The 11,801-nt window shown below is 44.1% G+C and overlaps 1 protein-coding gene across 1 annotated transcript; it reads right to left on the bottom strand.

Moving 5' to 3' along the window:
* Window positions 1–4,612: 4,612 nt before the first annotated feature.
* On the bottom strand, window positions 4,613–10,241 carry TYMS (thymidylate synthetase; the record flags this gene model as incomplete). Its single annotated transcript, XM_005861640.2, has 6 exons — window positions 4,613–5,198; window positions 6,270–6,341; window positions 6,832–7,007; window positions 7,780–7,881; window positions 9,206–9,380; window positions 10,143–10,241. Coding segments are annotated over 6 exons (762 nt in total), but the record flags the coding sequence as incomplete, so codon positions are not given.
* Window positions 10,242–11,801: the final 1,560 nt, after the last annotated feature.

Raw genomic sequence — 11,801 nt, 5'->3', positions numbered from 1 at the left:
AACCACCTGTGCCCCACCACAAGATAAACGCTGTCTTCTATTCAACAATAAGTCCTTTTCAAGGCATAATAAATTTTAATTAGCCATCCCAAACAAAATTTTTAATTTCAATTAAGTCTGGGTCATTAAGTTGACATTGGTCATCACTTAGCATTCATTAGAGCAAGGATCTGAGGTGAGAAAGCATGCTTTCTCCCATAAGAAAGGGAGGAAGTCTTTTCAAGTTGTATACACATTATACATGGCTCAAAGACACATTATAGATCTGGGAGGGCAGAAAAGATCTGGGAGGGGTGCCTCTTGTTAAGAATTATTCCTTGAGTGAGTTACTCACATTTATTTCTGAGAGTGTGTAATCTATCTTAGAAAGTCCCATTCTAATAATACTAGTCTGGTTCTCATAAAAAATATGTTACGTGATGATAAATGCTATGAAGAAAAAGTGTTGGGCTCTGGTCAGTGTGGCTCAGTTGGTTGAGCATCCTCCCATGCACTGAAAGGTCACCAGTTTGATTCCTGGTCAGGGCACATTTGGGTTTGGGGCTGACTCCCTGGTAGAGGGTGTGCAGGAGGCAGCCGATTGACGTTTCCCTCTCACTTTCACATGGATGTTTCTCTCTCCCTCTCCCTCTTCCTTCCTCTGTCTCTGAAATCAATAAAAACATTTAAAAAAAGAAAGAAAGAAAGAAAAAGTGTTGGAAGGGGATATAATTTAAACAAGAGTTATCAAGAAAGGTTTCATGGAAGTAAAAAGATAAAAATGTTTTGCACCGTGAAAGACTCAAAAGAGTTGCGATTCTTTCTTCTACTTTGGCTTCCTATTGACTGGCTGTTGTAACAGCCAGCAGGGCAAGAACTGACAGTAAAGAGAAGCCACCTAACAAAGAGACAAAAACAGAAGCTTTCTTCTCACTCTCTGTCCTTATGAATACTGTGATAGCTCCCCAACCCTGTGGCTCTCAGAAGAACCTTACCCCAAAACAATCGAACACAGAGGTCACAAACTCAACGGCCAGGCAGATAATGCAAATGACTAAAGTAGACTATAGGTAATAAAAATATCTATGTTGAGGAGCTAAACACATGTCAGGGACTGAGAAGATTGGAGAGTATATATCATGTGTTAAAGGAATAACTTGTACTGTGGTCATGTAGACATAAGAACTCTGTGTCCTAGGTTTTCAAGAGAAACCAGACACCTAATTTTTTCTGTGAACTCTCAAATTTTGAAATTTTAATATTGAAATATGGCAACCAATTTGAAATTTTAAATCTCATCTGTGGTCTCCAGTATAGCTCCTCTGGTTTACAGGGTCAAGGAATGAGTTCTTCCAGGGCCGTAAGCAGTAGGCTACTTGATTAGCTGGACCAAGCTTGCTTGATATTGTCATTCAGTCCATATCTGAGCAACCATATGTTTTAGGATCCAGGATCTCTGAAATATACTTATAAGATTCAGAGCAAGCCATATGAATAAGATGCCACAAACCAAGATGAAATGATACTAGAAAGGTTATACCCAGGGAATATTCATTATTGCAGCATTCCTGATATGAACTTCCACATAGATATCCAAGATAAAGGAATAGACTTTCTACAGACAGACTGCTTGCCCTGCTTTCCCCTTACCTGTTTCTACTAGCTTATTACTATGCTTAATAGGATTTTTCAGAGGGGGTAGTTAGTACCTCTGTTGTGATTTCCTTTTCAGCCTTTACATTTGTAATGGACAACTTGTGTGCCCAGAAAGTTGGTTCTTAAGGTTTATCTAGTAACAGGCTTGGATGGTCTCTAAAGAAGAAAAATTTTTATAGAACATAGCTTAGGCTGTTAATTTTTGTTTACCTCCTTAGTGAGGACAAACTATTCCAGTGGGGGTAGGAGGTAGAAAGCATAGGCCCTAAAGATTACTTAAATCAGTATTCAGGACCTACCAGATACACTGACTACAGATTCAACACAATTTCAACCTTTCGAGTTTCCTACTGTATTCCTTTGCAAGAGGACCCTATTGAGAGTTTTCCCTTGGAGGGAACCTATCTCACTACTGAATCATCTCAATGATGGCCTCTGTCACCTAGTTTCAAGTTTCTTTAGACCTCCAAAAGGAACTGGCATTCTGGCAATCTCACATCACTTTTAACTTCCCTCTCCTAATGATAATCCTAGAAAGTCCTCCTTTGGTCAACTCTCGCGAATAAACTCTATCCCAGCAGAGCTGACAAGCCAGGAAGCCCATACACTCAGCTGTGACAAGAAACTCAGGGGACATTTTCAATTTTTGCCCAGGTGAGTTTACTTGACTTTCCAGGTGCAAAATACAGCTTTCTCTGCAAAGCAATAGTTTTATTAGGCTATGCTCAGTCGCCAAAAAGGGCCAATACTGCATTTTTTAAAACCTAGAAGTAGCTGGCAATATGTAAGAGTCCTCTCTTAGAACATTGGTCACTTACGGAGCTCTAAAAATAGGCAGAATACACTTTTCCTGGGAGGTTTAAAATATGAACTTAAAGGATTTAAAATACGCAGCCTCCCCTATTCCTGGATTTAAGCCTTTTATTTCTCCAGCTAATGGGGAGAAAAAGTAAACAAAGATTGTCTACTCTTACTTTTATAATCTTACGAGGATTGCTGCTGAATGGACTAGTCCAGTGGTCGGCAAACTCATTAGTCAACAGAGCCAAATATCAACAGTACAACGATTGAAATTTCTTTTGAGAGCCAAATTTTTTAAACTTAAACTATATAGGTAGGTACATTGTTATTAACTTAATTAGGGTACTCCTAAGCTAGCCTTTGCTAAAAACATCCTCAATCTGAGGGGTGGACCTCAGTGAACGTACCCCACTTCTTCTAACGCCACTTCTTCAAAATAGACTCGCCCAGGCCGAAAACCGACTTCTGCGCATGGGCCACGAAGTTTCAATCGCACTGTATGTGCACACCCGCACGTGGTATTTTGTGGAAGAGCCACATTCAAGGGGCCAAAGAGCCGCATGTGGCTCGCGAGCCGCGGTTTGCCGACCACTGAGCTAGACCCTAGTGCACAAAGCTTTGACTCCTTAAGAGTTTATTTTCATATCTAGAAACCAATGGCTTTTTAGTTAGTCAACACCAAATTCCCAAGGCCTGCAGGTCAGGGTTTGGGGCTGAAACTGCCCAACAAGGCCCCTCTAATGCCACCTTTTCCTCGCCAGCTGAGACCTTAAAATGTGCATTCCTTGTGCAAACAAAACAAATAAACTGGCACCAACGAGCAGGCTAGTCAGCTGACAAGGTATGAGTGCAGTTGTGTTATCTGGGCCATTTACCCTCAACAGGGTCGAGGTCAGGCCTCATTTTCAGAAGTTGAGCTATCAGAGGAAACTTGATTTGTGCACTAATCCTAGAAGTGGCCCTCTCCTCCATTTCAAACAACCAGAACATTTATTTTAAAAGTACTAATTCAGTTGCCTTTAGCTTAGATTTAAAAGCATATTTAGGAGCAGCAGAAATACATAAAACAAATGTGTTTTTTTGCTAAAAACAAAAGTGGTTGTTAACACTGTTTTTTGTTTGTTTGTTTTTGTCTCTTACAGGAAGCTGGTTATTCCACAGAAATGAAGGAGGAATCTATAAAGAAACACCAATACCCAGATGGTGAAGTCTGGAAGAAACTCCTCACGGCTCAAGGGAATTAAGGGTTCGGCCCTCACACCCACTTCTTTTTTAAGTGAAAAGGCTTAGAATTTCTTGGGTCTGGTTTTAGGAAAATAGGGAAAGAAAATCATCTACCATTGAAAACAAATTCAGCTGAAAGTCATATTAACCTCAAGAATCAGCACAGTAATTATTATTACTTAATTCTTTTAGCAAATAAACATACTCTCCTACTTAGGCCTTAAACAAATTTAAATGTAACTAGCTCAAAGTATAAGATTTCTATCAAGTGCTGGTACCCAGACATTAAACTGTACTTTGAAAATAAGCAGCATGTTGCACAACTTGTTGGCACAATTCCTTATTCTATTTAACATTTCATAAATTAGCAGAATAAAAATAGTTCTGCTGCACCGTGGGGTATCTGGTATGCAACAAAGATAAAGATTCCACTCATTAGCCCAAAGTGGTTTAGCATCTCTTTTCCAGCTCATTCTAAGCACATTACAGAATTTACACTGTACTGAACTATGGGCGAAAGGCTATTTCATAGTCTTTTTTTAAATAACCCTTTTTTAAAAAAAAACCTTTATCCTAAATAATTAAAAAAAAATGTTACTGATTTTTTAGCAAGTGAGGGAGAGGGAGAAACCTTGAGAGAGAAACATCGATCAGTTGCCTCCTGCACTGACCCCAACTGGGGATTGAACCCACAACCTGGGTATATGCCCTGACCAGAAACTGGCAACCTTTGGTGCACAGGATGACGCTCAACCGAGCCATACCAGGCAGGGCTATCCTAAATAATTTTAATGATAAAATGCAGCCAGAATTAGATAAATCATAGAAAAATTTAATAGTTTAGTCAGCATTTCTAAAATATATTCTAACCTCAGCAGCATCCAAACAAGAATATAGCATGTGTATTTAGACAGGAACTGTGCAGAATGGCAAGAGAGAAAGAAAACCCAGATGAATGCAGAACTCTTCTTTATTATAACAATATATAAAACAAACAACTTTAAATATTCATAACCACACCAACCATACATTATCATGACTGGTGTTATTCAGCTGGCTCAAATGTGAGGGAATAATTTACAATTCTTGAAATCATTAACCATACAAATGTGGGAGTGAAATGCATGTACATATTTTTAAAGTACATACGTTTTTACTGTCTTCACTTTATTCATCATCTCAGTATTTTCATACATCCTCATTCAGTTAAGGCATTTTATTACTAAGAGAGTCAGTACAGCTCTATTTGCCAGTGGTAACAGTCTTAAGTTAATGAGTAATAACTGACAGTTACCAACTGATTTTTGACCTACTTCCTTCTTTAGAACAAAAAGAATTTTCACCTAAGCATCCATTCCAACCCCTAAAGGCAGTATCCTTCAAACAACTTTAAAAGCACTCTAAACGGCCATTTCCATTTTAATAGTCGGATGAGGATTGTACCCCTCAATCTGAAAGTCTTCCGTCTTGAAGTCATCGATTGTCTCAACTTTTCGAAGGATTTTGAGCTTCGGGAAAGGCCTTGGTTCTCGCTGAAGCTACAAACAGCAGACCATTATTTTGCTATATCTGTACTACTGCTTTAATTCTGCTCCCCACATCCCTTCATGAGATAAACACACAGTATTTTATCAGCAAGTATTACTTTACAGGGGCTCAGTGATACTGTGGATACCTTTTCCCTGGTTATGCAATCCTGTTGGAACATAACTATTTCTTTCACATACATGGAGAGCGGAGGGTATTTTGTGGAATCATTTGGTGTCAGGAGCCTGGTGGCTCCCCAAGTGTAAGTTCTTATGATTGCTTGCTCCTGGTAAATTTATCAAGGACTGGACACAGTCTCTTACTGTTGTATCTGTAACTCATAATAGGCACTCAAAAATGGTTACCTGAATCCCACAATTCCTATTCCAACTACCCCTGGCAGAAAGGGCAAGGAAAGATGACATCTGTTGACAATGAACAGAAAGGGATGCAAGCCGGATTCCTGAGATGAACTGCGCCCATGAGGATGTGACAAAGGTCATGACCTCACTTTATTCTGGCCAGCATGACAGGAGCAGGGAGCTAGAGAAGCATCTGGATAAGCCTTGAAGCCACCCTCTAAGTCAACGCAGACACATTTCCTCCAAGGAGAAACTTTCAAAACCTGGACCTAATCTGGAAGGGCCTAAAGGTTTGGGGGTTGACATTTTTATTCTTGGGGCTCATTATGCAGACACATATTTTTTATTGCCATTTTCCAATCATCTTTTGGCTGCTATAATTTATGGACTTGAACTTATTTTTGAAAGTTCAGACCTAAGTACTGTATTTAGGATAAACTTAAGGGAAAATACTGAAATGCTACCTCTGGGAAGGTCCCAAATTCTCTGGTCTGCATGTGGCTTAGTCCCCCACAGCCACTGTCACACCTGTGGTAGCTGAGGCGTGTGTCTTCTCTGTCTCCACCCACCTGCCCACCATCCAAGCTCTGCAGTCAGAACCGGTCACCTTATCTGTCACAGCACCAGGAAGAATGCCTATTATAATAGGGATGTTCTACAAACCAACCTTTTAGCAAGAGGAGGGACCAACCTTCAAAGTGCAACAGATGGAATTCTTACCTGCATTTTTAGCGGCTCAATATGATTCAAGTAGATGTGTGCATCTCCCAACGTGTGCACGAAGTCACCTGGCTGAGTGCATGGGAGGAAGCAAAACAGGAAGTGTTTTAGTTTTAATCCCTCTTCAACACATCCCTTAAAAACACATTATGCAGAGTATGCAGATATCGCAAAGCTTTTCAGAACATAAAGATAACCAGTGTTGCTTTTAAGAAAAAAGTTAATTTAGAAAAGTTACCTTATATTATAAACAAGCTATATAAACTTGTTCATACAGACCACAAGGATGGGAAAGTTCCAGGGAGAGTTACAAAATGAGCCAGTTCATTTTTTTTTCCTACCTATTTTTCATTTTGCTTTTTCCCTCGTTTTTTGTTGGTTTCTTTAAAAAAAAGTTTTCTTTTTCTAGTTGATTTTCTATTTATATATGTTTTAAGTTCACAGTTGAGTCAGTTCATTTCTTATTTGAGAATTCTGTGCAATTAGTTTTTTTCATGTTAAAGAACCTAAGAGTTCAGCTCTTTAGGCCAGCAACAATTGCTCCTTCCTAAGAGCAGCCCACCTTCAGGCCGGTGATGTGTGCGATCATGTAGGTGAGCAGGGCGTAGCTGGCGATGTTGAAGGGCACACCTAGCCCCATGTCTGCTGACCTCTGGTACAGCTGGCAGGACAGCTCACCGTTCACCACGTAGAACTGGCAGAGGGCATGGCACGGAGGCAGGGCCATCGAAGGAAGATCTGAGGAGCCAGCACAGAGGAATATAAGCGGGGGGTAGGGGGGGTAAAAGAACACAACTATAGGCAAAGTAAAACAGGAGCGAAACACAAGCCAACTCGTAAGTTGGAGGTCATGTGACCCCCATGACCCATACCTCCCCTCATGGCAGAAGCAAACCATTCCAATCACGGGGATGGCACAAACCGGACAGAGACCTGTCCATTAACAGGTCTTCTGTGATGTACATTTACAATGGAAGCAGCAATGCTCTCCCATACGAGCTGAAATTATTTGTGCTACCTTCACAGAAAGAATGAGTTCATTTGTAGGGACCACAGGAGACTAGCGTCTCAGACACACCCTCCTGTGTTCCACGTCTCTATTATAAATGTAAATCTTCCGCTCTGGGTCTTTATTACACATTGGTAAAGTTTAATTTTATAATACTGTTGGTACACATATTAATAATATCAAGGTAGAAGGGAACAGAGACTTCTGCCCCAATTTAAAATGTTAAAATCTTACATGTATTTTTATAGGCCATTTAAAGCCTTTTTTTAAAGTAAGAATAAGTATAAATATACAAATTAAGGTGATCTGGATCCAATTCCATCCTCTGAAGGTGAAAATGAGGCCAACTGTGACTTGCCCAGGGTCACCCAGGTGACCATGGGGCTGGGGGGGTTCCCAGGGCCTGCCTCCTGCTGGAGGCCCCTGCAACAAGGCCACATTGCTTCCCCTTATGCCAACCATACAGTTAGGACAGGAGAGGATGACTGAGATGCTTTCAACCTTTTGGATTCCAAGCACACAGGATGATTCTTCTGTCGTCAGGGTTGGTTTTGATGGTGTCAATCACCTTTTGCAGTTGGTCTACTCCTTGATGGGAATAATCTGTAGAATTATTGAAAAGAGAAGATGTGCATATGTAAATTACATCATCTGGTGAGATGGCCTCACAGGTCATCTGTCATACTGTCGTTTCGCAGCCCCGCCTTGGCTCATGGATTCAAGAAATCCAAATGCACTTGGTAAATTTCTCAGGTTATGTTGAGTTCAAGGCCTGGTCTAGGCTCCTAGGTCTATCCTCTGGAGCCATAACAAAGTCTATTTTCTTTTCTATGTAAAAATCCTTTAAGTATTTGGTTGGTCACGTTACTTCCTCCCCCCCTGCCCCCCAATTTCAACACTCCACTCCCCGCTCTCCTTAGCCCCTGGCAACCACCATTCTGTCTCTGTGAATGTGCCTATTCCAGGTCTACACAGCACTTTAAAACTTAATGAAGTTGCCAGCATTCAAAAGACCTCAGGATTGCACATAAAATACAGATTTTAGGTTTTTATTGAAGAATTCTGACACTATCAGGCCCACATCTCTCTAACTGGCGGGAGATGAGCTGTCACTGCCCCTTTAGATGAGACTCATGCTCTCCAGATTGCGGGTCTCTGCCCAGCTAGCAAACTGTTACTTCCTGCACACACGCCTGTGTACACACACACACTGAGGGACACATTTGCTTTTATAACCTCTGACCTAAAGATAAGTGGGCCCGAGGGGCAAAGGACCGGGGCTGGACTCGGTAAGTAGTGCCACCATGTGACAGAGGAAGGTGGACTCAGGAGTGAGATGTTTCCCCTTTCTCCACCCAGCAGGATGGGGAGGAGAGGTGACTCAGGATATGAGCTATCACATCAGGGCCACTTGCAATGTGATGAAAAGAAAGGGAACCCAAAGCGTAAGTAGTGCCACCATGTGACAGAGGAAGGTGGACTCCAGGAGTGAGATGTTTCCCCTTTCTCCACTCAGCAGGATGGGGAGGAGAGGTGACTCGGGATATGAGCTATCACATCAGGGCCGCTTGCAATGTGATGAAAAGAAAGGGAAACCAAAGTCTCTGCAAGGCCAGCTCTGGGAGGTCAGCCCCCCAGATGAGCTTCCTACCTTACTCCCCAACACAGTGACCAACTGTGCCACTATTTGCTAAGGAAACAAGGTACAGGAAGTGCCAAGCACCCAATAATGCTAATCACTGGGAGTGTGATCTAACCTTCATGAGGTGTGGTCGCCGCTCCTGAACCCGAAACAGCCTCCCACAAGGTTAGTTACGCATCAGCCCCCCAGACCCTGGCTTATCCCCAACACTTCATCTGAAACTGTGGAGCTACGACATGGAGCTACGACGGCGCTCAGGGATCCGGGGCAGCACTGTCTCCTCACCTGAATCCATATCTTTGTAGTCTGCCCCAAAATGCCTCCACTGAAAGCCATAAACGGGGCCTAAATCTCCTTCTTTCCTGCTGGAGAATCCCAGGTTGTCCAGGAAGTCACGGGACCCATTGGCGTCCCAGATTCTCACTCCCTTGGACGACAGTTCTTTAGCATTTGTGGATCCCTGGAAGAGAGGGGAGGGGAGAGCAGAGCAGGTGAATTCACTCACCCAGGAACCTTCAGAGCCATCGGGACTCATCCTCTAAGAGCCCCCACCACGCCGGCAACAGGCCCTCTACAGTCCCTGCACAGCCTGTCCCACCTTTAAGCAGGCTGGTCCCAGCCCAAACTTTGAAGGGCCTGCTGGTCAATCTGATCCTTCTCTGGACCACCCTCTCAAATCTTTCTTTTCCTGTTCCCCTTAACTAAATTTCCTCGACTGAACACATCCAAGTCCTTTAATTATATTCCTACCCCATCTAGCAGTTTTGTGTTTCTTCACCAAACGTGTTCTGTGTCAAAGTGTGATACCCCGAATGAATGTAATGCCTCACCTACAATCTGTTGGGAGCACCTCAGATCTGGTGTATAGAATATTTCTACTGATTGGCCTAATCAGCACTAGCTTTTCTAGCAAGTGGATCTGTCACATACCTTAAACGTGCCACTCCCAAGTTCTGTTTACCCCAACTTATACTCGCACAGTTAAGGTGCAGTTGGTTGGTTTTTGCCAAGTACAAGCCTTATGTTTATTTCTCTGATACTTTGTCTTATTAGATTTGGCCCTCGGCATCCTAGCCTGGATCCTGAGTGTGCGTCCAGGTCAAGGACAGACCTCCGCTGGCCTGTGGTGTCTTCGGGCCTGATGTGCCAGAATGGTTACTAGCAAGGCTACGTTGCCACACAACCTTGGCTCTGCGCCTATCCTCTCACTTCCCTTTTTTACCTTGATGAACCACAGCAACTCCTCCAGGACACCCTTCCAGAACACACGCTTGGTTGTCAGCAGAGGAAACTCATCTGAAAAACAGTTTGCCTTATAATTTCAAGATGGGAAAAGAGCACATGCCATCCAACTTTCTCTATGGAAGAAAACTATCCCAGGACATTAGGCCTGGAGTGACCTGGAAAACTGCGACTCCCGGCAGAGTGGGCGCCCGGGATCAGGGTGGAGCTCCCAGGGTGCAGTGCAAGTCACACAATTCAGACAGAGGCCACCCTCCTGAGCCCTGCATCCACCAGACACAGCAGTTCCACACAGTGAGCTGGGGCAGGGGCCAGACCGGGATGCTGCGGGAACAGGGAAAGAGCAACCATCCGCACCGTTAGTGAAGACAACAGGACAGAGCTGAAGGCTCCCAGGACTATTCCATGATTAACCTGCTGAGGAAAGCTTGTTCAGGACCCACGGAAAGTAGATATCACACTGGCCAATACCGAAGAGTCGTTTTTTTAGAGGTTTGCAAAGCAAATCAACCTCTAGGTTTTAAGTGTACCCAAAATGGTACTGTTTAAACACTTTATATACATGATCCTATTTCATCTCCAACCCTCCTTAAGGCACCTGTATGATCTCCACTCTACAGTCCCCAGGAGGGAATATAGAAGTTTGCATCAAGAAATAGAAAAATACAAATGTAAAGCTTATCTCTATTCAGTTGTGTAGTTGATATTCATGTAACAAGGATACATTTTTCAAGCACCTACTGTTATTATTTCCTCCATTTCAAGTGCATGGGGAAGCTGAAGACCTGAGAGGTTAAGTAAGCAACTTGCCCCAAGTGTAAGAAGAGCTGGAGCAGAAACTAGGTCTGCGGCTCATTCGAGTCCACTGCTCGTGGAGCTGCAGGATCCCTCCGCTCAACCAAACTCTCAAAGCTGTCCGAGGCAGGGCCGATATTTTCCACTGCAGACGGGAATTTTCCAGTTTGCAGAATGGGTGTGGGGTGCAGAGTTTCACATGTGACCACTGCGGATCTGCATGGCCTACAGCGGGTCTCCCCCTTCAAACCACCCTCCACACCAGTGTCGGGGAGACGTGTCCCGCGCCCACCCCCACCCTTTGTCTCCCGAAAGCCAACAAGAGACACTTTTCCCCAGGAACCATCCTCTTTCAAAGTCCAAGACAAATAGGAACTTCTACTCGGACCATCGAGTTCGTTTCAAGGTTCACTAGTACGAGGAGCGAATGCGGGTGCGCGGGGCCGGACGGGAACACTGCCAGGAGCCATACGTTAACTCCTTTCCCGCCACCGTTGCCCCGCCCACAACATTTTGGCTCCAATTTTGAAAAATTTTGCGAAGCGCAACGGTCTGCACGGGGAGGGGAGTGGCGCCCAGTGGGAAGCCTGGCCCAGCCTCGGGCCAAGCCCGGGCAGACCCTCTCCCACTCCGGTTCGGGGCAAAACTCCTGGGTCCGGCCCGCTTTCGGGGAGACCACATGGCGAGACGTCAGGCACCCGGCCTTGGAGCCAGAGGCCTCCGGGCTTTACTCCCCGGCGCCGTCCCGCCCCTCCTGCGACCCCACGCACATCTGCCCTAGACCCCAAGCCCCAGTGTCGGCGTCTGGCCCGGGGGACTCAGGACACCGCTCCGTCTCCCGGGA

The sequence above is a fragment of the Myotis brandtii genome, unplaced genomic scaffold, assembly GCF_000412655.1.
Source record: "Myotis brandtii unplaced genomic scaffold, ASM41265v1 scaffold154, whole genome shotgun sequence".
Lineage (NCBI taxonomy): Eukaryota > Metazoa > Chordata > Mammalia > Chiroptera > Vespertilionidae > Myotis > Myotis brandtii.
The sequence above is the reverse complement of the archived record's forward strand: the minus strand, read 5'-3'. Positions and strand labels throughout refer to the sequence as shown.